Source organism: Podarcis gaigeae (assembly GCF_964106915.1).
Source record: "Podarcis gaigeae genome assembly, chromosome: 16".
Taxonomy (NCBI): Eukaryota; Metazoa; Chordata; class Lepidosauria; order Squamata; family Lacertidae; genus Podarcis; species Podarcis gaigeae.
In genome coordinates, this window is record NC_139693.1 from 29,344,263 (window position 1) to 29,370,909 (window position 26,647).

General features: G+C 42.3%; 1 protein-coding gene, 1 long non-coding RNA gene and 1 pseudogene across 5 annotated transcripts; 2 read left to right on the forward strand and 1 right to left on the reverse strand.

Moving 5' to 3' along the window:
- Nucleotides 1-337: 337 nt before the first annotated feature.
- Nucleotides 338-3,102, reverse strand: LOC310834318. The gene is made up of 3 exons (XR_014559183.1): nt 2,907-3,102; nt 1,037-1,167; nt 338-519 (listed from the first exon to the last, which is right to left on the reverse strand). It is a non-coding gene; the product is annotated as an uncharacterized lncRNA (long non-coding RNA).
- Nucleotides 2,410-24,045, forward strand: TOP3B (DNA topoisomerase III beta). 3 transcript variants are annotated; one of them, XM_083717102.1, is made up of 19 exons: nt 2,410-2,567; nt 3,199-3,320; nt 4,298-4,423; nt 5,506-5,637; nt 7,352-7,458; nt 7,606-7,680; nt 8,575-8,771; nt 9,483-9,639; nt 11,173-11,286; nt 12,360-12,450; nt 12,791-12,945; nt 13,196-13,301; nt 14,920-15,066; nt 17,196-17,369; nt 19,559-19,687; nt 20,952-21,101; nt 21,212-21,312; nt 21,797-21,998; nt 23,530-24,045. In XM_083717102.1, the coding sequence occupies exons 3-19, from the start codon at nt 4,354-4,356 to the stop codon at nt 24,009-24,011; spliced, it is 2,589 nt and encodes an 862-aa protein (XP_083573228.1). In that variant the 5' UTR covers nt 2,410-2,567; nt 3,199-3,320; nt 4,298-4,353; the 3' UTR covers nt 24,012-24,045. The 3 variants fall into 3 exon arrangements, with proteins under 3 accessions (XP_083573228.1, XP_083573227.1, XP_083573229.1); XM_083717103.1 differs by having other exon boundaries at nt 2,560-2,745; XM_083717101.1 differs by lacking the exon at nt 3,199-3,320.
- LOC310834429 (small nuclear ribonucleoprotein E pseudogene) lies at nt 24,041-24,673 on the forward strand (annotated as a pseudogene). Its single transcript has 2 exons — nt 24,041-24,074; nt 24,226-24,673. The product of its transcript is annotated as a small nuclear ribonucleoprotein E pseudogene (transcript).
- Nucleotides 24,674-26,647: the final 1,974 nt, after the last annotated feature.

Genomic DNA, 26,647 nt, shown 5'->3' on the forward strand with positions numbered 1-26,647 from the left:
GCTAAAATTTATTTTAATTGCTCCACCCAGGGGCCTCTGGACCCACCCACCATTTGCATGAGGCCCTCATTAGGCTACCCAGAAAAGAATGTGGCCCCTGGACTGCAAAGGTTTTTCCACCCATGCCTTAGCCCCTTACAAATAGTCTAGGATTCTGAGGACCCTAGTTACCTTGGCCTCAAAGGAACTAACAAGCTCTTTGAGAGCAGAGAGCCAATTGCTCACAACAACCAAGACAGGCACCCTTTGAGCCAATACACTAGTTTTTATGTATTTATTTCTAAACAGAAAATAAATAGGACCAGCTTGCTTACTTTCTACTTTCAGACTGTATGTGTTGAAGTTGTTTGCTTGGAAGTCAAATAATTTAGGATTAAGGCCGGGGAAAAGGTTGGCTTCCGTGCGCTCTCTTTGCCGTTCTGATCCACACTTGTAAAATTGCTAGAAAGGCTTCTGGATTAAAACTTGGGTTTTAAATGCCTACTTCTCTCTTTGGCATTGCTTCTTAATGCCGAAAGTCTGCAAAACAAATGGTTGGCAGTTTCTCCGTAAATACATTTGCAATATTGTACTACTGCCCTCTAATGGAACGGAATGGAATTGTTTCACTTGCTTCGTGCTCCTTTGTGGCAATGAGATGATTTGCTTGCAATAGTTTGCTGGTGTTTCAAGGAACAATACAGTGGTACCTCGGGTTACAGATGCTTCAGGTTACAGACTCCACTAACCCAGAAATAGTACCTCAGGTTAAGAACTTTGCTTCAGGATGAGAACAGAAATCATGCGGTGGCGGTGTGGCACGAGCAGGAGGCCCCATTAACTAAAGTGGTGCTTCAGGTTAAGAACAGTTTCAGGTTAAGAGCGGACCTCTGGAACGAATTAAGTTCTTAAACCGAGGTACCACTGTATTGTGTTCTGATGCCCCACCTTTCCTAATTTCACACTCTTTCTTGAGAGCACAGAAGGAGGTGAATGTTATGGGTTTGGGAATATGAGGCACCCAACATTTTAAACATTTTTATGTTAATTGGCTTACCAATGCCAGGATGCCTGTGTTGTTAACAATTGTTTTGGGAATTACCACTATTAATTAGGTACTTTTCACTGACTGCATTTCATTTCCCTCTGGCCTCACTGTTTGAAGTCCCTTTGTCATACCATGTGTACCTGCAAATCAGGATAAAATGTAATACATCTGATAAAGAAGAATGTAGTCCGCAAAAGATAATGCCACAAGGTCTCTAAGGTCCCATAAGACTCCTTGTTGTTTGTACCTCACAGAGTTGCTGTGAATATAAAATGGTTCAAATCCCACACTTAGCCACAAAGCTCAGAGGGTAACCTTGGGCCAGCCGCTGTATCTCAGCAGGGCCTACCCTACAGGTCTGTTGTGTGGATAGAAGCAGAGAAGGGAGAACTGTGTACACCTTGGACCTTGTTCCCCTTGGATATAAATGAAGTAAAACAGTGAATAAAAATTCTTATTTATTATTTGGGATATAAATGCAATAAAATAATACAGCATAATAAAAAGAAGATGAGAAAGAATGCTGTAAATCCACTTCAGAGCTCCTTGGAGAAAATGTAGGCTAATAATAGTAATAATAATTCTATGATTATTCTAAATTGTAAAAAAATGAATAAAAATAAACAACACAATAATAATACGCTATACTATTGCAAAAACAAAGAAACGGAACTTTGAAAGTAATGCATTTTATCGAAATAGAATTTAAAAATAAATAATAAATTAACTTTATAAAAATACATTATTAATAATAAAACTGATTATTAATCTTATCATTACAAAATCTAAAAATGAGTAAAAGAAACAAGAAATAATGCATTAATTACTATGATTAGAAATAACAAACAAACAAATGCAACAATGCCTTAATGATAACAATAGCAGTTATAAGGATGCATTTTTATTATTATGAAAATGTAAAAATATATAATTTTCCCTGAGTCCTGTGGCGGGGGGACAGGGCATGAATGAATGAATATACATAAAACAATAATAATAATTAACAACAATGCTAAAAACTTTCTTGCTTAGGCAAGCCGACCAAGCTGCTCAGAGAGCCGAGGTTATAGCATTTTGACTTTGATACGTTTTCAAGCTGGGCCGTGACTTTTTCCCCGGTTCTCCCGTGTTACCTTTTTCACTATTTGTGGGGCACATCACGTTTTTGTAAAGGGGGAAAAATGAAACGAAACCCGTGTCGTGGTTTGGAAAGAAACGAGTCAGTCAGTCCCCACAATGGGGTGTTTTGTGTGTGTGTGTGTGTGTGTGTGTGTGTGTGTGTTGTGCGCTTAAAAACCAACAACACACACAGAGAGACACCTCGAGCCGAGCGGCGCGGGTCAGAGAAAGGAGAAGGAAGAGGGAAGTTGGAGGAGGGGGCGTTTCTATGGCAACGGAGACGCCTGGAGGGATGCAGGGTACCAGGAGCATCTCCGCCTCTCCATCCACGCCTGGGAAGGGGAGGGCCCGAGGGTGACCCGGCAGTGGAAGCCTCGGCAATGGCCGCCGCTGCCGCCGCCTTCTGAGGCCGCCCCGCCGGGTGAGTAGGGCCGCCTGCCTCGCCTGTGTGGGGAGAAGGAGCGGAGAGATGTGGGGTGGGGGACGTTTTCAAGGGGGTGCCAGGGGGCGCTTCTCCAACGCCCCGCCCCGCCATGCGCTTCCATGCTGGGCCGCCTTTTAGCGTGAGCTGAGGGAGGGGGAGAGGCAGGGAAAATGACGTTATTATTATTTTGAAAACCCCAAGCAAAACCCCAAATTCGTTTGGCGTCGCCGTGGAAGCTGCTGGTTTTTTTTATTTGGAAACTACGCCTTTTTCAATCCTGGTAACAACTTTAAGAGAGAGGAGAGGCCTTGCAGGCAAGGTGGCGCAGCGAATTACTTCCTCGGTGCGGGGGAGGAGGGTATCGTGTGTATCTGATACTGAGTACACGCGAAGCGCGACTGTCCTCGCGAAGGCCTCGTTCACGTGTTCGCTTGGAAGGAAGCACGGCGGGATTCGGCGGGCGTTTGCTGCCTGCTTGCATAGCATTGCAAAATAAAATATGAAATGTCTTCTACAGGGAGGCAAAATTAACAGGGTTAATATATTGGATTTATTTTTTAATTTTTTTGGTCAACGATGCATTTTGACTTATTGTAAGCAATATTATTATTATTATTATTATTTAAAGGCAGGGTATATTGGAACTGAAATTTAAAACATTAAGGGTGCAGTCCTGTTTGCAAGCATTGGAGAGCCACCCTTCCACAGAAATCAATCCAGAGTACTGGAATTATGAACAGTAGATTGTGTGTGAGTTCTGCAGATATTATTAAAAAAATAGGATTACCTAATTTGGACCTTTAGAGATAGGGAGACTTAGAAATTAGAATAAATATGGGTGTTAGTTTGAATTCTTACTTGCCCGGTGAATATATTCTGGGACAGATAATGATGTTTTTCAATGTACATACGTTAAAATGCTCCTAATAGAGTCTACAGAGCTGTTAAAACATACCTGAAACATGAGCTTGAGGAGAAATGTGATGTCTGTACTGTACACCAATCTTTGCAGCATCAGACAATTGTTCTTGGGGTCTCAGTACTTTTAGGTGGGCATGTATTCACTTTGAGAGTGGATTGCGTGGTCTGTTGCTGAATTTTGACAATTCCTGAAATCATTTCAGAGTTGCAAAATGAAATCTTCTGTCTATTTTGCTGGTTTTCTCACATATCCAGTCTTAATAAATTCATAGAACAATTAACTCTGAACTAAGTTGCAGTAGACTGAACTCAGCTTTAATATGCATGTTTTTACAGACATTTAAAAAGCCAGTATCATCATTCTCATATTTTATTCAAACTGGAGAGTTAGCAAAATGTTTGCTCAACCAATAATCTTTGCTATTTTCCTTTTTTCAAAGAGATTAGTGTTACTTATTTTTGAATATGGCAGCTCCATAGAATTCCCATCAAATAAGCTCTAAATAAAATGGAATTAACCTTTTTTACATTTATATGCAATGTACTGTACATATTTAAATTCCATGGGGCTTGCTTCTTGGTAAACATGTATAGGGGTTGCACTGTTACGCTCATAATTTAGCTGGAAGAGACCTTTTTAAAAAATCACTGTACTACACACTGGGATTTGTGAAGATGTGAATACTGGGTGATATATAGTTGCTTTTCAGTGTACTTGTGAAACAAAAAAATTGAGAGGGGAAATACTGAATCTCCAGGTCACCAGTCCAAATAAGTAATAAATAGGATTTGTTTTCTCTCTTTAGGTTGACAAGACAGAATTTTCTTGAGATTTGATTATCCTTTTCACTACCGGCAGAAGATGAAGACGGTTCTTATGGTAGCAGAGAAGCCTTCTTTGGCTCAGTCCATAGCCAAAATCCTTTCAAGAGGTTAGGAGGGATCTAGATCCCTTTTCTTTAAAACTCTTGCTTGTTGTTTTGACAGTATTTTTGTAGTAGCATTTAAATCAATTTGGTCTGGAATCCCATTCACACAACTTGGGAGTAAATCCCCATTGAATTCATAATAGCTAAAGCAGGTTCAAAAGTGGTATTCCTTTGAAAATCAGAAAGGATGAAAGTGAAGCAGGGCTGCAGACTTTATGTCCTGCTTGTGAGCTTCCTGCTTAGAAACAGGATACAGTAATCCCTCATTTTATTTGGGAGTTCAGTTCCGAGGGTTATGCACATACACAAAAATTGTGTATAGCTCTCTGCCTTGCTTGGGACTCGACCTGCACACTTTCAAACAGCTCACCTTCAACTGTGTATGATTGAAATTGCACGTCAAATGCTTGTAAAATGGGAGGTTATTGTATTGGATCAGGGCCTGGGCAAATGTTGCTGGACTACAACTCCCATCATCCCTAAGCATTGGCCATTCTGATGGGAATTGGAGTCCTACAACATCTGGAGAGCCTCACATTCTCCACTACCAACCTAAGGAAGTAAGAAAACTTGTAGTGTTGTCTTCCTTCCATTCCTATTGAAAGTTTCCCAGATTTGGGCCTTCAGCTGATTTTGTACTACAACTCCCATCATCCATAACTAGCCAGGCCCAGTGGTCGGGGATGATGGGAATTGTAGTCCAAATACAGCTGGAGACCCAAGTTTGGGAAATCCTGGCCTAGATAATCCACCAGGGTTTCCAAAGCAGTTTCTGTTCTGAAGTGTGACAGGAATTGATCCTGGAGATCAGCTTTCTCCAGGAATACTTGGATTGGGTTGCCACCCATGGATCACCCTATTAAAATGGATAATGAAATACTGGATGACCGTCTAATTTACTACATCCAAATACATCCTCCCTCGTATAGTGATTAAGTGGTTCAAATGCAACTGTAATTTATTTTTCCTAAACGGTGCTTGCCTTCCTTTATTCCCAGGACAAGATTAATCTCTGTCCAAAAAAAAATGTAACATGAGACATTCTTAATATCTACTGTTACCATTAGCTTGTCTGCTTCTTGTAGGAAATATGTCCTCTCGCAAAGGGCTGAATGGGGCATGTTCAGTGCATGAATACACTGGATCATTCATAGGACAAAGTGCCCGTTTCAAGATGACATCTGTCTGTGGCCATGTGATGACACTGGATTTTATAGGTATAGCATCACCTGTTGACTACTTCACACTTTTATTTGGTGCTGTTGTTATTTGAGACCAAAGAAAGTAGGCAGGAATTTCTGCAGAGCTAACTGAAACATTTAGGAAGCTGAACCCTGGCAATTTCTGAAACAAGCCGGTATCCCACTGGCGTTTAAGGTGCACATCCAGATTAGAGGTTCAGCTTCCTAAAAACTTCCAGCAGTTTCTCAAGGATCAGTTCATTACTAAAGCAGTATAAATCATAGTTTGCCTCCAGACCAGAATTAGAAACCACAGTATGAACAAAGTTCTTTCTTTTTAAAACAAACAAAAAACCTTGTTTGGAGGCAAATAAGGATGGCAGTAACTACTGTTTGCCCAGTTCAGATGTCACAACACACTATAGTTAGTGTTAACTAGGGTGCGACAGAGGGAATTGAGGATATGTAAGGGCAAGAAAGCCTCAGCGCCTAGGACTTGCCGATCGAAAGGTCGGCGGTTCGAATCCCTGCGGCGGGGTGCGCTCCCGCTGCTCGGTCCCAGCGCCTGCCAACCTAGCAGTTCGAAAGCACCCCTGGGTGCAAGTAGATAAATAGGGACCGCTTACTGGCGGGAAGGTAAACGGCGTTTCCGTGTGCGGCTCTGGCTCGCCAGAGCAGCGATGTCACGCTGGCCACGTGACCCGGAAGTGTCTCCGGACAGCGCTGGCCCCTGGCCTCTTAAGTGAGATGGGCGCACAACCCCAGAGTCTGTCAAGACTGGCCCGTACGGGCAGGGGTACCTTTACCTTTACCTTTAAGGGCAAGAAGGAGTGTGCGAGATGGAGGCACAACCCCAACAATCAGACTGTGGTTTTGCCTTGATGTTTCCACTGGGGCATTGTGTGAGAATCAACCCTTAGATTGGAAGGCAAAAGTAGACAATGTTACCTGAGCTATCACCTTTTATATACCTGCTTCAGAGAATATTACTGGTTGCCAGAGTGATCTTTTGTACTTGTCAGATAAAAAATACACGTACCTCTGAACTACATAAGCATCATCCTCTAAGACCATTTATTCTTTTGAGGGCCACTCTCCCTTGGGGGTAAGCAGTTGGGGGCCACATGCCGATGGTGTGTGGAACCATTCCTATATTTTTCCTCTTAACCTTCTCCCTATCCAGAGAGCTGCCAGGGAGGGATAAAGTTGTGCACGCCAGAGGTCCAAACCGATCTCTTGCAGAAAATTCTGGACATGGCCTCCTCCTGGTATAAGGTTGTTGTTTAGTCGTTTAGCTGTGTCCAACTCTTCGTGACCCCATGGACCAGAGCACGCCAGGCACTCCTGTCTTCCACTGCCTCCCGCAGTTTGGTCAGATTCATGCTGTTAGCTTCGAGAACACTATCCAACCATCTCGTCCTCTGTGGTCCCCTTCTCCTTGTGCCCTCCATCTTTCCCAACATCAGGGTTTTTTCCAGGGAGTCTTCTCTTCTCATGAGGTGGCCAAAGTATTGGAGTTTCAGCTTCAGGATCTGTCCTTCCAGTGAGCACTCAGGGCTGATTTCCTTCAGAATAGGTTTGATCTTCTTACAGTCCATGGGACTCTCAAGAGCCTCCTCCAGCACCATAATTCAAAAGCATCAATTCTTTGGCGATCAGCCTTCTTTATGGTCTATCTATCTAAGGTAGATAGCCACAAAAAGGCTTTGAAGATAATGAGACCTGTATTTCATTCTGTTGCCTTTCTCAGGAAAGTACAACAACTGGGATAAAGTGGACCCAGCTGAACTTTTCAGTAAGGCCCCTACAGAAAAGAAAGAAGCGAATCCCAAACTGAACATGGTGAAATTCTTACAGGTATTTACTGTTCTGAGAGTTTTGTTTTGTTTTGTAAAAAACAAGCATTACATTTGTCTTTGAACCATGCACTTTTATTTATCTTCTTGTATGATACCCTGCGACACACCTGCCTTCTTTACACTAACTGGACCATGTGTATTTTAGGTGGAAGGGAGAGGTTGTGACTGTATTGTTCTGTGGTTGGACTGTGACAAGGAAGGTGAAAACATCTGTTTTGAGGTAGGATTTCTGTGCCCAATTTATATTCATTATTTAACTGCAACATTTCCATTGGTATCTATGGATTTAAACAGTTTCTTTTATAGTTTGTAGAAAAATTCAGGTCTTCTAATCCAGAAAACTGGCAGGTAACTTGTCTGTTGCCTCATTTTTACATTTTACTGATGATAGTATGCACCAATGTCTCCACATTGAGAGAAAACCATAGTTTATTATGGCATACAAATTGGTTCATTGTACTCCTTAAATCAGTATTATTATATTTCTACCGCAGATGGGGAGGCTAAGACTATGTTGGCAAAAGTTACTTGCGTGAATTCATTGCAGATGAAATTGGATCCAGGGATTTCCTGATTTATAGTTGGGTTTCTTAGATAATATACTGCATTAGCTCATAGAGAAATAAATGAGCAAAAGCATTTTTCCAGTCCAGAAATCTGCTAAAGCCCATGTTGAAACAAGTAAATGTGACAGGGTGGTGGTGTGAATTCTGCCAGACTTCCCTCTAGACTTGAAAGTGTAGAAATGGAGGACTAAGATACTCACATTTCTTGTTACGACCTGGCCTCCCTATTTTTCCAAAGACCTTTCTCATGCTACAGCGGCATTTTGAAGAATGGCGCCACAATCCACAAAGTGGATTGGTTTTCTGTGATAAAAGACCTAAATTTCTGGATGCACCTCTCTCAGGAACTTCTGTTGCGCAAGCTTCATTGAAATCAATGAAAGACTCACAGTCATGATCTTGAACAACTCCCATTTGTTTCCATGGTGCTTGCAGAGGAAATGTTCCTAAGGTGTACCTATTGACTTCATAGGCAATTGAGAGTGGATGTGTCTAATTTACAGCGTTCTTACTTTAATTAAGAAGCATTCTCTGGTTTCATCTCGTAGGTCCTGGATGCTACCGTTCCTGTGATGAATAAACCTCGTGGCAGTGAAAGGACTGTGTACAGAGCCAAGTTCAGTTCTATTACGGACACAGACATTTGCAATGCCATGAACAACTTAGGGGAGCCTAACCACAATGAGGCTCTGTCAGTAGACGCCCGCCAGGAGCTGGATCTGAGAATTGGCTGTGCATTTACAAGGTATCCACACAGCATCCAGAGCGCCACAGTTTCCTCATGCCTGATGTCCAAGGAAGATTATTTCACACTGCGATACTCAAAAAGAATCACACAATACCATTTATTGACTCAGTTCGCACTTAACACTAAGCCAAACCATGACTTAAGGCAGACATGTGAATGTGTGGGTTCCTGGAGGAGGGGTCACAGCTGCATGGTCCTCCCCCAGTCCTGTCGCCATCACCCTACCTGGGGCTAAGCCCTGGTTTGGGGCAGCATGTTGTCTGAACTCAGGCTCATAGTCTGGAGTAAGTCATACCACAAACTCGGGTTTGGAGAGCATGCTAAACCATAGCTTAGTCCTTAGTAGTGTAGCTGGACTGGGGGAGGAATGCAGCAACCATTCCCCTAGGAACTCGTATGTTCATTCTAACCCATGGTTTGGCTTAGCATTTATGTGTGAACTGGGTCATTCATTGTGCAGATGATGGCCACTAAAAAAAGAAGCAGTTTTAAAACAACACATTTTAAAATTATAAAATGTAAGAATCACATCCAGTAAATTTTGCATGTGACATTTACGTGCAAGATCACTGAAACACATTTTAGATGGTCATGAGCTAACAATATTTCCTGAAATGTTAGATATATGTAGATCATTGGCATTAAATAGGTTTCATTATCAGCATTGAAAACTAATAGCTTAACTTAATTTCTTTATCTTTCTCATAGGTTTCAGACAAAATACTTCCAGGGTAAATACGGCAATTTAGACAGCTCACTAATCTCCTTCGGACCCTGTCAAACGCCAACTCTGGGGTTCTGTGTGGAGCGACATGATAAAATCCAGTCTTTCAAGCCTGAAAATTACTGGGTGTTGCAAGCCAAGGTTAGTGATATAGAGATTCCTGTCTCTCTGAAACTAATTGTGGTAATAACTGAATAAGAATTTGCTCCTGTCCACGCTATTAATATTAATTGCAAAAAAGAAAAGGTTAGTCCAGGTTTCAGAATTGTGTTAAAAGTTCACAGGATCAAGTTGTATCCAGTGGTAGCTTCTATTATCACAAGGCAGGGTCACCCATTTTTACCAACTGCAGCCTTCTATGCCATCTCTGACCCAGAGGGTCACCCAACCTTGAGGGACTGGTGACAGCCAGTTGTTCCACCCTACAGAAGAACTCTACTAGCACAAATCCATGATTCGATTCAAGCCTTTAAAGTGAACCATCATTCACGGAATATGCTTCAGGTTAGATATAAGATCAACTAAAGTAGCTGTAAGGAACCTTTGGTCATCCAGAGGTTACTGAACAACAACCCCCATCATCCCTGACCACTAGCCACGCTTGCTGTGGCTGATGGGAGTTGTAGTTAGGCTACATCTTGTTCTGCACACCTGATGTAAAGGGTGTTACGGTGCAGCCACCGTAGAAGTGGAAAAGCACAGGAAGGCTGAGGCAGTACAGAGTACTACCCATGGACTGGGACTCTTTTAACAGGCAAATTTGACAGGGCTTGAAGCAGTGATGCTGGAGGCTGGGATGGAAACTAAACTCAAACAGTTTCAACTCCTTACCTCAGTTGCAGCAGCAATTCAGTTTCTTATGTCTCCTCAGTTCTTCCCGCTTTGCAAAAAAATTGAATTTTGAAGTGTAACCAGCAAATCTTCGTGTAACTGAGATAGTTGCAAAGGGGTTTGTGACTTAAATACAGGACAGTCTCAGTCCTGTATACCTGAAGGAGCGTCTCCACCCCCATCGTTCTGCCCAGACACTGAGGTTCAGCGCTGAGGGCCTTCTGGCGGTTCCCTCACTTCAAGAAGTGAGGTTACAGGGAACCAGGCATAGGGCCTTTCTCGGTAGTGGCGCCCACCCTGTGGAATTCCCTCCCATCAGATGTCAAGGAAATAAACAACCACCTGACTTTTAGAAGACATCTGAAGGCAGCCCTGTTTAGGGAAGTTTTTAATGTTTAATGCTGCATTGTGTTCTTGATATTCTTTTGGGAGCAGCCCAGAGTGGCTGGGGAATAAATATTTTATTATTATTATTATTATTATTATTATTATTATTATTATTATTAGAAATGAAGGACCAAATTCATTAGTTTCAAAGGGGCTGTATCATGAATCACAAACAAATAGTAGTCCACCTTTGCAGGAAAGCAGTGTACAAATCTAGTGAATGAATTAAATTGAAAACTGGATCTTTGTCTTGGTAGTGTGCCTTCACAAACTGGTTTTCTCTGCTCTTAGTCTTGGGAGTTTGGCATGTCACAGCATGTTGCTAAGGGCAGCATCTTAGAATAAGCCACCTCAATGGTTCACTTTGGCTTCTCCATTATGTCTGTTACAGAATAGGTTACTGCTGGAGAAGAACGGAAGATACTTTAGCTTTTCTGTTTATTTTCTTCCTGCCAGGTTAGCCATGAAAAAGACTGCTGTCTGACACTCGAGTGGGACAGAGTGAGGGTATTTGACAGGGAAATTGCTCAGATGTTCCTAAACATAACAAAGGTTGCGAAAGAAGCGAAGGTAAGGTTATTAGAACGTTGTACATGGGCTGAATTCTGGTTTCAGAACTTCTGTTGTTTCAGTGTTAAAAGTTCAACTAATGCCTTGCATCTTCTCTCATGGTGTATCGGGGTCTCAAACCTCTGGAGGCCAGAGATCTCGCTCACAGAATAGAAAAAATGGAGGGTGTCTTATCCTGGCATCCAATGAAATGTGGGCATGTTTAAGAGGGTGTGTTAAATGTAGGAGAGGAATTGCTCAGGAAGAGCAAACAGTCTTCTGTGCATTGTGGATTTTGATGGGGACATTTACCGAAACCTTTCACACGCACACTAGCATCCACAGGCACCACTTTGGCAACTCCTGGCAAACTGTTTTCAGTTACTGTATGGTACCTAAAGTGTTGGAACTAAAAGTACAGTGGTACCTCAGGTTAAGTACTTAATTCGTTCTGGAGGTCTGTTCTTAACCTGAAAGTGTTCTTAACCTGAAGCACCATTTTAGCTAATGGGGCCTCCTGCTGCTGCCACGCCGCCGGAGCACGATTTTTGTTCTCATCGTGAAGCAAAGTTCTTAACCCGAGGTAATATTTCTGGGTTAGCGGAGTCTTTAACCTGAAGCGTCTGTAACCTGAAGCGTATGTAGCCCGAGGTACCACTGTACTGTGCCTTGGGAGTCAAACATTTTGGCTCCCAAATGATCGAAAACTGGAAGTGAGTGATCCGGTTTTCGAATGTTCTTTCAGAAGCTGAATGTCCGACGGGGCTTCCGTGGCTTCTGATTGGCTGCAGGAGCTTCCTGCAGCCAGTCAGAAGCCGCGCTTTGGAAGTTGAGCGGACTTCTGGAATGGATTCTGTTTGACTTCTGAGATACAACTGTACAATAGAAACATGTTGCTAGCTTCCTCATCTCCATACTAAATTGGTGAGAGAGAAATTTAGCTCACAATTCTTGACCAATGTGCTTGAAAGTAAGCTCAATTGCACCTAATGAGACTTACTTTCAAGTAGGCATGTATAGGACTGTGTTATTGGTTGGCCTTCCCTTCTGCTTCCCCCTCATATCTCACCAAGGGACTTATTTCTGTGTTGTAGATCGAGTCTGTGAGTAAGAAGGAGAAGGCTAAGCAGAGACCTCTGGCTCTGAATACTGTAGAGATGTTAAGAGTTGCCAGCTCTGCATTGGGTAAGTATGTGGCCCAGTGGTATCCATCTTGTTTAGCTCACAGCTCAGAGACTTGGGCCATTGCTGCTGTGCTATCTGCAGAAAATCCCAGGTTCAATCTCTCACAGCACCTGATGCCTGATGGTAAACGGAGACTTAGGAGAGTGAGTTCCGGTTGGAACAGACAGCACTTGGCCAACTGGATAAGTAATCTTATCTGGTATGGGGCTGCTCTCTATATTCCGAATTGTGGAAAAGATTAAATCTGGAAAAAGTCTTGTAACTCTAAATCTTTGGTTATTAAATAAGATAATTGACTTTTTAATTTTTTATTTAAAAAATGTAAATATTTTATTTCTAGGAATGGGACCACAGCATGCCATGCAAATAGCTGAACGGCTTTATACCCAAGGCTATATCAGTTATCCTCGAACGGAAACTACCCACTATCCAGAGAACTTTGATCTGAAGGGCTCTTTGAGGCAGCAGGCTAATAATCCTTACTGGGCTGAAACAGTAAGTTTTTATTTATTTTTATATTTGAAAAAGCATTGTGAAGAAAACGGCACCTTTTGCAAACTGCTACGCAGACAATGAGAAACATAAAGGGCGTGATCCAGCCACAGTTGAACTCTCCTAAAGTACCATTGCTTTTGGTGAGCTTTTTAAAGCACATGCTTAAATGTTTCCCACTGAAATCAGTGGAAGATCACCGAACCTTAGATCAATTTAACATACATATGCTTTCTTTTGGTTTCCCCCCTAGGTAAAAGCACTACTGTCAGAAGGTATTAACAAACCAAGGAAGGGTCATGATGCTGGTGACCATCCCCCAATAACACCAATGAGAACTGCCACAGAAGCAGAACTAGGTGACTGATTATTCAGAAGTCTAAACACCTAAAGGCTGGTTACCATTTTTTAGACCTCGTGGAAATTACTGGGCCTGCAAGCAGTTATTTACCCAGGGGGAGGGGAGGGCATGGCCTCATAATGCAGTAAAGTTGACTTGGAAGTATTTTTCTTAGCAGCTATGGTAACTTCAGAAGGCTTAAATTTTCTCTCAAATTCTTTTTTTTAGTATGTTTATGAGCGTGAATGACGCCCGTTGTTAGTCTCAGTTATTTGGGCTACACATTGAGAGTTAAAATAAAGGTAAAGGTACCCCTGACCATAAGGTCCAGTCACAGATGACTCGGTAGTTGCACGCTCATCTTGCTCTGTAGGCCCAGGGAGCCAGCATTTGTCTGAAGACAACTTTCAGGTCATGTGGTGAACCAGAGCAGCACACGGAAATGCCATTTACCTTCCCACTGAAAGGGTACCTATCTATCTACTTGCACTGGCGTGCTTTCGAACTGCTAGGTTGGCAGGAGCTGGGACCAAGCAACAGGAGCTCACCCTGTCGCTGGGATTCGAACCGCCAACCTTCTGACCAGCAAGCCCTAGGCTCTGTGGTTTAGACCACAGCACCACCTGCATCCCCAGAGTTAAGATAGTACCCTTTAAAGTGGTAAAGCAGTCCTATTCTAGAACTTTTTAAAAAAATGTATTTATTTGGTTTTCCAAATTAAAATTTTACAGTCACATTATCCAATTTACAACATAAAAACAAGATTCCAATGAATCTCTTGGACCTCCCTCCTCCCCTTTGTGGGTCCTATTGTTAATCATTTCCTCCTGCGTCTTTTATGATAATCCAAATCTTTTACCTCTCCATTGTGTCCAAAATTCACCATTAGACTACAGGTGATATTCCAATCCTACTAACAATTTTAACTGTTTGTAATGGTTTTTAAGATAAGTTATAAATTTCCTCCATTCCTTATTAAAATGTTGGTCTTCCTGATTTCGGATTCTCCTGGTCATTTTGGCCATTTCAGCATAATCCCATCAACTTGATCTGCCATTCTTCTCTGGTGGGGACTTTATCTTCTCCTTTTTCTAGAACTTAAGCAGTCATCATTGGTCTCACTTGTATTCCTTCCTGCTAAAGCAACCTATTTTGCATGCAGAATATTCCAAGTTCAGTCCCTGCCATGTCCTGATTTGGCTGAGAAAGACTCTTTAAGACCCTTGAGAGCCCATTCTGTCAGTCAGCGTTGACACCACTGGGTACATGAACCATTAGCCTGACTCAATATAAGACAACCCTGTGTTTCTTACATCTTAACTGAGAAGCCATAAAAATGAAAGATTGGTATTGAGAGTGAACCTTCCTTAGTGAAAGGGGGAAATTAAGTGGGAATCTTAACCCCAGTGACTTAGGAGTATGCCCCACTGAATTCTTTAGGATTTACTTCTGAGTAGACATGGTTGGGATTGTGCTGTTAAACTTATTTTGGCGCAGAATCATAATGGATATGGAGGCATAAGGATTTAAAGAAATGTACATGAATAAGTTAGCATCTTCCCCCCTTAGAATTTGCCTTTCCTCCTGTTCTTCTAAAGTAGTATGCAAACTGGAGTGAAAAATATCTGTATTTCTAGGCGGTGATGGATGGAGATTATATGAATACATTACAAGGCATTTCATTGCCACTGTCAGTGCTGACTGCAAATACCTCCAAACCACCATTGCTTGCAGCATTGGTCCTGAACGTTTTACCTGTATAGGAAAAACTGTTATTTCACCAGGTAAGGAAGGAGTAAAGGAATGTGCATGTCTCATTCTCCATATCTTTCTCAATTCAGTCATATTTTTAATCCTTCTGTGCATTTGTGTTTATTGCTCACACAGTGAGGCGTTCCCAAAGTAAAGGAAGGATTAAACTCTGATTAATAAGAATACACACAGAGGCTTGAACCAGCAAGACTCTGGGAAGGGTGCATATAATAGTCTCTCCCTTATTCACAAAAGAATTTTTACAGAGTGTTCATAAGAACCAATCAGATTTCTTCTGAGCATTTCAACAAACCCCACTTGGGGACAAAGTTAAACTACCAAAACTAATTAAGCACACATATTTCTGGGGTAAACAAAACAGAACTACAAAGGAGTGCATTTGGCAACCCCTGAGGTCATAAACAAGCAATATACATGATAAGAAGGATGGCCAGGAAGACCGTGATCATTATCAGCTTCAGGTGAGATCTGTTTCCTGGCCCTAAGATTAACATCCTAAGATTAACATATCAGAAAAGCTACATCAAAGAAACTTGCCCACTATCTTTATGACCCAGGATGCATGCCTGGCAAAGCAACTGGGCTGTGTACGTGACTTGTCAAGCAAGAGAAATGGACAGTAGAGGAAATGGCCAGAGATGCAGAGGGTTGTGGGATTTGATCAGAAATTATTGTCAATGTATCAAACTCAGTCAACACAATGCATTCATCGTGGACACAATGGCTTTATGCATATTTTATAATTCCTCATAGTAATCCCAGCTGACCCCACACTCTGGATTTTGCACTCCTACAACACAGAAAGTATGTAAGACCAAATCTCACGCTAGCCTCCCTATATGGTTGTTGAGAACCACTGGTTTTACCTTTATAAGTTATGATATCACCTCTGTGTGTAAATTTATATATCACTTAGTATTTCTGCTGCTTGGGTTATTGTTGGGTAGAGTTTCTGAGCTAACGAGCAAGACTTCAATCTATATATCTCAAAATTCTCCCATTGGTACCATTTGCTGAAATCTAACCGCACCAGAACTCAATATTTGCAGACACTTACCTTTGCCTCCCTGAGAACTGCTTTTACAGCTCTCAAACAATGCCCGCACCCATCTTAGATGGAAGATACAGGAAAGTTCCAAGGCATTTAAGATACTGTTTTTGTGGGGTAGGTGAAGTAGAAGATCTTCCCCATTACATACTCCATTGTCAGCTCTATCAAAACCCCAGAAAGAGATTTTTGGAACAGATATTGGCACTGCTACAGGGACAGAACCCTAAAGTGAAAATATGTTGACTATTATCTGACTGCTTGTCACATATAAAACAGTTATTTGCAAAAGCCACTAAAAGTCTTTGTGCTAGTCACATAAAAGACAAATCTGTAGATTGTGCAGGGGACTCATTAGTTTGATTTATTGTAAATGGTTGCTTATTTCTGGATCTTTTAAAATAGGTTTTATTGGATTTGCTGGTTTTGTAACTGGGTTTGTAATGGCTTTTAGTCTAGTACAATAAATGATTGATTGATTGAGTTTCTGTGCCTTTGGAAAATGAAGTCAGTGAGACTTTCTAGTATCTTTGGTTTACAAGTTTTTTTAAAAAAACACAACAGCAACAAACACCACTGGAGTCTTTACAGACACCATGTACCATCTTTGCATACTTGTCCCCCTATATTAGAAGATAACATTTAATACTTTCTTGCCCAAAACTGGGGTTACAGCCATACCTTTGAACTCGAACGGAATCCATTCTGGAAGTCCATTTGACTTCCAAAAGGTTCAGAAACCAAATCGCAGCTTATGATTGGCTGCAGGAAGCTCCTGCAGCCAATCAGAAGCCATGGAAGTGCCACCAGACGTTCGGCTTCTAAAAATAGTTTGCAAACTGTAACAGTCACTTCCGGATTTGCAATGTTTGGGAGCCAAAACGTTTGGGAACTAAGCTGTTAGAAAACCAAGGTACGACTGTATTATCAAATACATCTCACTGGGATTTCAAAACGTACTTAACTGGGGGTCTGTCTGATGTCAGAGCCAGATGGGAACCAACCAGTTAACCTCTAGCCAGAGGCCAGTTGAGATGTGGAATTTTTAGAAAGCAAGAATCCTGATTAATCAGAATTTTAACTTTGCTACAGGTTTCACTGAGATTATGCCCTGGCAGAGCATTCCGCCAGAAGAGAGTCTCCCCATCTGTGAGAGAGGCACAGTCTTCCCTATCAGTGAAGTTCAGCTGCTGGAGAAACAAACTAATCCTCCTGACTATCTGACTGAAGCAGAGCTCATTACTCTGATGGAAAAACATGGCATTGGTAGGAAACGGAAGGGAACAGATCACTTTCTTTCATCTAATAATGAAGTGGCGTTTCTTCAAATATTGGCAAAATGCCGTTGGTGGTGGCAGTCTTGCTGTGTGTTGGAAAGAGTGGGAGATGTCTGTGTTGGAATACTAATATCATGCTCACATAATATACTTTTTTATTTTTTCCCTTTTTGCTAAAATCCTGAGGTTCGTCTGGAGTCAGGTGCAAAATGGTGGTTCAAAGCGGCAGACTTAGGGTGGTAGACACCCCAAGATTTCAGACCCACTGAAATGAACTTCATGACAGCCATTAAAAAGCAAACTTACCATGAAGCTGTGGGGCATTATCTTGTGGGAGATGACTCCAGGAGGAATTAAACTTGGTACTTTTAACGAGGGATATAGAACGCAGTTCAGTGGTACCTTGGGTTACGTACTTAATTCGTTCTGGAGGTCCGTACTTAACCTGAAACTGTTCTTAACCTGAAGCACCACTTTTAGCTAATGGGGCCTGCCGCTTCGCCGCCAACACACGATTTCTGTTCTCATCATGAAGCAAAGTTCTTAATCCGAAGTAATATTTCTGGGTTAACAGAGTCTGTAACCTGAAGCATATGTAACCTGCAGCGTATGTAACCTGAGGTACCAGTGTATAGGAGGTTGGCCTGCTAGGCTGTTTTTGTTTTGTTTTGTTTTGTTTTTTTGGCAACCCACACCCATCTTTCCCTAATGTTGGCATAGCATAAATTTAAGAACATAAGAGGCATATGTATATGGCATAGCATAATTTTAAGAACATAACCTGAAGCATATGTAACCCGAGGTACCACTGTATGTTAAAACTAATTCGGTGTTCAGGAACAAGAACTCTGAACTCAAAATCCCCAGCATTGTGTTTGCGACCACTTCATTTCTTAGATTGTCGAGTTTTTGTTACTGTTTCGTAAAAGCTTTTCCTCTTATTTTGGCCACTGCTTTCTGTCTGGACAGCCACTTTTTCTTTTAAGGAGTAGGAAATTTGAACTCGTGAGCCAAAGGAGAGCAAATATTTAGAGAAGTGGGGTGTATACACAAAGAAGGGATGAACATGCAGCCTTCCGTTTTGGAACTTGGAAAGTCTGATAAAAAGTGGATAAAGAGATTGAGGCTGCAGTCCTTTGCACACTTTACTAGGAAGTTCAGTGGAACTTCAGAATGGCTATCTATAGGAATGCACTGTGAGCTACAGATCAAGTCCCCGGTTTGAATGTTGCCTCTGCTATGAACTCACTTGGTGGTCTTAGGCAAACCGCTCTCTCTCTGTCTCCTTGCAATATGGGAGATAATACAGTGGTACCTTGGGTTACATACGCTTCAGGTTACATACGCTTCAGGTTACAGACACTTCTGTAATCAATAAACACTTTCCATATTTTCCTCGGATGAGTCCTTTATCATTTGCCCCCTGGTTACTCTTAGTTTTGGTGTTAATTTATCTAAAATACCTTCTTGCCAAACTTTGGTATATTTTCTATGGTCCATTGCAGGGTTGGGAAATATTTTTGGCCCAGCAGGCCAGATCATGCCCATCACCCAATGTCACGACGATATCATATGATTGACAGTTGGGTTGTCCCACCCACCTGCCAAAGTCCATTATGTAGTGTTCTGTAAGTTCCCTATGCAGCCATGCAGCCAATCCAAATGCTTCTCTATCTGCCCCACATCACATATTACGCAGGTGTGGGGCAGGTGGCTGTGGTTTGGGGGAAATGGCTTCATGGGCCCATTTGTGACCAATGCCAGGGCAAATGTTACCCATACACCAGAGGTTTTTCACCCCTGGTCTATTGTATACAGTGGTACCTCGGGTTACATACGCTTCAGGTTACATACACTTCAGGTTACAGACTCCGCTAACCCAGAAATAGTACCTCGGGTTAAGAACTTTGCTTCAGGATGAGAACAGAAATCGTGCTCCGGAGGCGCAGCAGCAGCTGGAGGCCCCATTGGCTAAAGTGATGCTTCAGGTTAAGAAGAGTTTCAGGTTAAGAACGGACCTCTGGAACGAATTAAGTACTTAACCTGAGGTACCACTGTAATATTATTGAATATTAACCTTACAGGGTTACATCTTGATAATGCACATGAGCTACTTTGAACTCTTTTAAAGTGCACTACAAATGCTAAAAGTGGTATTATTATCATCACTGCTATCAGGAACGGATGCCAGCATTCCAGTGCATATCAACAACATCTGCCAGCGCAACTATGTGACGGTAGAGAGCGGCCGCAGACTGAAACCTACAAACCTGGGCATTGTTCTCGTGCACGGCTACTATAAAATAGGTTGGTTCGTGACTGCTTTTCTGTACCATTTTTCACAACTCTGGAGATCCTAACTTCCATAGTGCCGAGGCAGTTGTAGGGCAGTGCCACCAGTTCTCCTGCACGTGGGCATGCAGCCAAGGAGGACACCTTCTCAAAATCTGCAAAGCTCTTGTCCACCTTTGAGAAAGAGGCATGAGGGCTCTAGGATCCAGAATGTGGCAGCTAGACTGGTGACTGGGAGTGGCTGCCGAGACCATATAACACCGGTCCTGAAAGACCTACATTGACTCCCAGTACGTTTCTGAGCACAATTCAAAGTGTTGGTGCTGACCTTTAAAGCCCTAAATGGCCTCGGCCCAGTATACCTGAAGGAGCGTCTCCACTCCCATCGTTCAGCCCGGACACTGAGGTCCAGCTCTGAGGTCCTTCTGGTAGTTCCCTTACTGCGAGAAGCAAAGTTACAGGGAACCAGACAGAGGGCCTTCTTGGTGATGGCGCCCGCCCTGTGGAATGCCCTCCCATCAGATGTCAAGGAAATAAACAACTATCTGACTATTAGGAGACATCTGAAGGCAGCCCTGTTTAGGGAAGTTTTTAATGTTTGATATTTTATCGTGTTTTTAATATTCTGCTAGGAGCCATCCAGAGTGACTGGGGAGGCCCGGCCAGATGGGCAGGGTGTAAGTAATAAATAATAATAATAATAATAATAATAATAATAATAATAATAATAACAACAACAACAACAACAACAACAACAACAACAACAACAACAACAACAACAACTGCTGCTGCTGCTACTACTACTAGTAGTAATAGTAGTAGTAGTACTGCTACTATTATTATTATTATAGGACTCTCATGCCTCCTTCACAAAGCCTGGCACTTCTTACCTGGCTTTGGAAAGGCTGGAGAGGGTGTCAAATTTTAGCCTCGCACAGGGTGCCATATCACCAAGGTCTGCCCCTGCATAGGGACAAGAGTCTAGCCAAAGGAGAAGTTTATTTTTAAAATGTCGTTAAAAACCTCTCTACATATATGATGGATATAGTCCATCAGATGCAAACTTGTCTGAACATGGATACAAGTGTTAGCAAATGCTTTTAGACATTAGGTGCAGTCCACCGACATCTCCTGCACAAGAAACGAGAATTTCCTCCAGGGAACAGTATGCTTTTGCACAGATTATTTGAATTGGGCTCATAGCAGGGAAGATCCTGGCAGACTGACCTCTCTGTACACCCAGCTTGAATATTTGTTCTACCTCCGGTTTTCCTCTTAGATGCAGAGCTCGTTCTCCCCACAATCCGCAGCGCTGTAGAGAAACAACTCAACCTTATCGCCCAAGGTAAAGCAAATTATCACCAGGTCCTAGAGCACACCCTGGATATCTTCAAAAGGAAGTTTCACTACTTTGTTGATTCAATTGCCGGTAAGGGTTTTTCCACTCTCAAATCTATCTACCCATGCGTGTTGAAATCAGGAAGCAAACAAAGCATGCAGTTGACATTTCTGTGACTTGTTTTTTGTTTTTTGTGGCAGGCATGGATGAATTGATGGAAGTGTCCTTCTCACCGCTTGCTGCCACAGGCAAGCCCCTTTCCCGCTGTGGAAAATGCCATCGTTTTATGAAGTATATTCAGGTAATGTAGAATTTAAATTTATTCAAGAGTCAGAGTTGGGGGGGCAGTGTTTGTATGTATGTTGTTAAATTTAATGTATGTATGTTGGGATGTGGGTGGCACTGTGGTCTAAACCACAGAGCCTAGGGCTTGCTGATCGGAAGATTGGTGGTTCGAATCCCCGCAACAGGGTGAGCTCCCGTTGCTCTGTCCCAGCTGCTGCCAACCTAGCAGTTCAAAAGCACGTCAAAGTACAAGTAGATAAATAGGTATCAACCCTCTACCCCCTGCATTCTGGGACAGCTGAACTGCCCAGAAACTTTTCAAAAGCAGTCTCAAGGCAAAATACTCGATAACAGGATTTTGTAAGCAGCAGGTGAGACCTGCACGGTCAATGACATTTGATTTAGGCTTTACCCCTTGCCAAATGAAGAGGTCTTTTGAGTAAGATGACGAGAGGAAAAGCCATCATCTTTCTTAATGTGTTTTCCTTAAATCTTTGTAGGCAAAGCCGAGCCGTCTGCACTGCTCTCACTGCGACGAGACCTACAGCCTTCCTCAGAATGGGGTCATCAAACTCTACAAAGAGTTGCGATGCCCACTGGATGACTTTGAACTGGTGCTGTGGTCCTCTGGGTCGAGAGGGAAGAGCTACCCGCTGTGTCCTTACTGTTACAACCATCCTCCTTTCAGGGACATGAAAAAAGGTTAGATTTTCTACAGTGAAAGATACATCAGCTTGGTCCTTTTTGTGACACGTTTTTAAATAATAGTCTTTCACAATGTTTTAAGAAGAAACTGCTGCAGGTTTCATTCTGACAGCTCTAGAGAACATACTTGAAAAACCATATTTTGAGTCTTAGGATCACTACTGATGACCAGAATTTAACTAAATGGAATGTGGCCGCAAGTCACCCCTATACTTAAAATTGTATCAGAATTGTGTATACATATGTTTACTTGCAAGTCAGTCAAGGGCATATAGATTTCTGACTTGTATTATTATTATTATTATTATTATTATTATTACTACTACTATTAGATTTCTGACTTTTGTTATTATTATTATATTTAGTTAGTTATTTAGTTAGTTGCTTTATCTTGCCCAGGGCATCCCAAAGCAACTTACAACCAAATCTATATGTATATATGCTTCTGAGAGTACAGTTTCACATATAGGAATTAACCGCTTAGGAGCATTCTCATGAGTCAAATCTGTAGGGATTTAAAAAAGATTTTCCACAGTTAGTAAACGAAAGCTTAGATGGACTGCTGTCCATAAAGTGTGATCTGTTTTCTACTTGCTGGGCAGAAGAAAACACTCTTTCCTCCCTGTAGAAGAATCCTAAATCCAGCCATGGTTGATCTTCATCTCATACACTGGGCTTTTAGGCATTTATATGGCCATAAGTGCATCACAAACCACAGAATATATGCTCTAATGCAGGGTTGGGGAACCTTGGACTGGGGGCAAATAGTGTCCTCCACACACATCCACCCAGTCCTCAGAATGCAGTCCACACATTCACTCTGGACAACATCTCTCACCACCGGTCCTCTCAGAGACACTCCATCCCTACTTTTCTCAAACTTCTGCTGTTGTTTAAAACTGTCATAGCTTCCTCTCGGTGTTACTGTACCCCCACTTTATTCAAACTTCTGAGGCTGTTTAAAATATCCACTTCTTTTCCTTTTAGCATCTCTCCCTTCTTGCTATACTCTCACTTCTCCCTCTTCCACTCTCAGCTGCCTCACATGAGAGATGGAGAATGCAGAGCCCTCAAATATTCCATAGTACTTTACTCAAACTTCTCCCTTTATTTAAAACCACCACTTTTTGCCTCTCAGTGGCCTCCCTTCTCCTTCTCATGCCATGGCCACTGCAGTTGTGCAACCTGCTTTCACTTTTGCTCCTCTACCCCAAAATCCAGGATTACGATGTTGCCCTACAAACCCTACTATTGGAGCTACATGATGACATCCTTAGGTTTTTATTATAGAGAGAGAAAGTGAGAAATCCAGCTTTTACATTGAGAATAAAGATGCAAAGCATGTGTAAGCTTTCAGAGCTGCCTAACTCGCATAATTTGGAATTTGAAAGGTTAGGTTACACAAATTATTGGGTAAGAGTTGTTTTGCAGAACTCTGGGTGCAGTTATTTCCCCTCTCTCATACAGAAGGGGCCAGGATGTGAGCTGCAAAGGTCCCTCACGGTCTTTGTTGCTCCTTTTCCTCCAGGAATGGGCTGTAATGAGTGCACCCACCCCACATGCCAGCACTCCCTGAACATGCTTGGAATCGGGCAGTGCGTGGAGTGTGAGAACGGGGTCCTGGTGCTTGACCCAACCTCGGGGCCCAAGTGGAAGATGGCCTGCAACAAATGCAACGTGGTTGTGCACTTCTTTGAAAACGCCCACAAGGTACGGGTGTCAGCCGAGACCTGCGAGTCGTGTGACGCCGCACTGGTGGACGTGGATTTCAATAAAGCCAAGTCCCCCCTTCCTGGCAATGAGACGCAGCACTCTGGCTGCGTGTTCTGCGACCCCATCTTCCAAGACCTGGTTGAACTGAAGCATGCGGCGATGAAGCACCCCATGCATCGCGGAGGGCAGGGGAAACGGCAGGGCCGGGGAAGAGGAAAAGGCAGGAGGCCTGGAGGGAGGCCGAATCCAAAGAAGCCCAAAGACAAGATGGCCGCTCTGGCTGCTTATTTTGTATAATGACCCATTGAGCAATAAAACGCCATACAATGTCTGTGTCGCAGTTTACTTTGCCAGCACCTCGTAAGCACCGTAGAGCGTGTCTTTGTGTTGCACCTATAACAGGAAAGACTATAACGGTTGGGGAGTTTTCATTTAGGGAGAAAGGAGGTGTGAGAGATAAGGCGAGGAGGGAGAGGAGGTGATCGTTGGCTGCCCCGTTCCGCCTAAGTAGGGCTCATCCTGTCGGGGGTCGTTCCCAGCCCAGCTGGTGGTCATGGCCAAGGCCAGAAGGTGCAGAAAGTGATAGTGCAGCCCATCAACCTCATCTTCAGATACCTACAGAATAGGTCCAGAATTCAGGTGTGGCTGTATGAACAGGTGAACATGAGGATAGAAGGCTGTATTATTGGATTTGATGAATATATGAACTTGGTTCTGGATGATCCTGAGGAGATTTAATAAGACAAAATCAAGGAAACAGCTGAGTCGAATCATGTTAAAAGGAGACAGTATTCCTCTTCTACAGAGTGTTTCTAACTAGAAATGGCTATTGAGTCTGTTTTGCTTATTAGTTTAATCTTTAAATCTATAGAAGAAAATATGCAGTGGTTTAATGGTATCACTCCCAATTCTACCATTAGTGTCTGAAGAGTGAAGAATGAAGCCAGTTACTTAATTTGTGCTTGCATAATTCTCAATAACTTTGGTGCTGAATTGTAGTTCTTTATAAATAAAACTTTTTGTTAGGTTAAAAAAAAAAATTAGGGAGAAGGAACATGGTAAGAGGTCTATAAAATTTGTGCAGGATGTTGAGAAAATGGGCAGAGGAGGTTTTATACCTCAATGCAAAGGTAATTAAATGAAACTGATAGATGGGGGATTTCAAGACAGACGAAAGGAAGAACTTCACACGTCGGGCAGTGTACAGAACTTGCTGCCACAGAATTCAGTGATGGCCAGTAGCTTGGATGGCTCTGACAAGGAGGTTAGACAAATTTGCGGAATAGGATGCCAATGGCTGTTAGTCATGATGGGATGTTATCCAGTGTTCTTTGTGGATGGATGAGTTTTAATGATGCATCGAATGCAACAGTTGCACTAGCAAAAACTTGTTGCATAGCAGATGGCCAAGTGGGAAATACACCACTAAGTGGCTGTAACTTAGCACTACATTGCATACAGCTCTACAGATTTCCAGGTTCAGAAACAGTAGTCCTATTAAGTACCAGAAACCAGGGAGCACAACAAGTTTTAACGCATTTTTAACCTTATGTTGGAAGCCGCCCAGAGTGTCTGAGACAACCCAGCCAGATGGGCGGGGTAGAAATAATAATAATAATAATAATTATTATTATTATTATTATTATTATTATTATTCCCTCCATGGCCTGCTTGTGAGCTTCAGAGGCAGGACATGTGATGCAGAACTAAATGGTTTCTTCCTCTGACCCAGCGGAGGTATTCTTAATGTCTGGTTATTCTCACTTTAAATGTTTGCTCTTCATTGCATCGGCAGTTCCAGAGGTTGGGTACATGAACAATTTTAAAATACAACGTTCAGAGTAAAACACATGCAAATATTCACAATGCCCAGCAAAACAACAATGGACAATAGATTCCAGTGTTAATGCCCAACAAACAAATGTGTATTCAGTGAGTGTCGAAAACTCACCAAGATCAACGCCAGTCATATATCAGAGGGGAGAGACTCCCATGCTGGTGCAGTCAACGAGAAGGTGTAATGTGCTCCAGGTAGGAGGGGCTTCCCCACAGATCTTAACACTTGGGCTGGTCTGTATGGGAGAAGGCGCTCCTTCACTTATGTTTGTAAAAGGCCTTTCGTTCCCCACTTAGTTTGCAGTCTTGCACCCAGGCTTTCTAAAAAATTCCCCATAGGAAGTTCATAGGCTTCGCTTCAGCAGCCTGAGAAACATTTTCTCTTTTTTCATATAATTGCTTTTCTTTTCATTTTCTATTACAGTAAGCCCATGTGACTAAAGCCAAAACCGTGTAACGTCAAAACACATTGGGTGCAATGGCGGACAGGATTGCCATAGTTATTTTCCTGGAACTCCCCCTTTCCACCCCCTTTTTAATTTTTGCCTCAACACATAAAGCTAAATGTGCACAATGCACATACATTGTGGGTTTACTACCTACAAAAACCAGTAGCAACAGGAAAGAGAAGAGATTTTCCCAGAGGTTAAAATCTGTAATATGACCTATATGTCTTGCCCAGTGTGTCATTGAGGCTTTAACAAGCTCATTTTTTGTTTCCCACTCTAATAACAAATTGTACATTTTGGACAAAAGTTTCTCTTTGTTTTGTAAAAGTTCTTTTTCGAATTGTGAGCTTTGGTCCAGAAAACCATTATTTCTATCTTAATTTAAACATTTCATGTAACTGATGGTATTGTAACCAATCCGTAACAAGGCTCCTTACATTTTCCATTACTTTAAATTTGGGTCCCCCCCCCCCCTGTAAAGTACAGCAATTCCCTGTAGATTGCCCACTGTCTATCCATATTAACTCTCTTTATTAGGTGCTCTGTAGAGCAGAGAAAAGGTAACCTGTGACCCTGGACTCCTCACTCCCATCAATTCCAGAAGCTGAAGACAATAGGAGTCAGGAGTCTGTTCCATTTGGAATTTTT

Excerpts from the sequence above, each read along its gene's own strand:
- TOP3B (XM_083717102.1), top strand. The coding sequence starts at position 4,354 with ATGAAGACGGTTCTTATGGTAGCAGAGAAGCCTTCTTTGGCTCAGTCC. Across the intron at positions 4,424-5,505 it reads AGCCAAAATCCTTTCAAGAG|GAAATATGTCCTCTCGCAAA; the intron begins GTTAGGAGGGAT and ends TGCTTCTTGTAG. Across the intron at positions 7,459-7,605 it reads ACATGGTGAAATTCTTACAG|GTGGAAGGGAGAGGTTGTGA; the intron begins GTATTTACTGTT and ends TGTGTATTTTAG.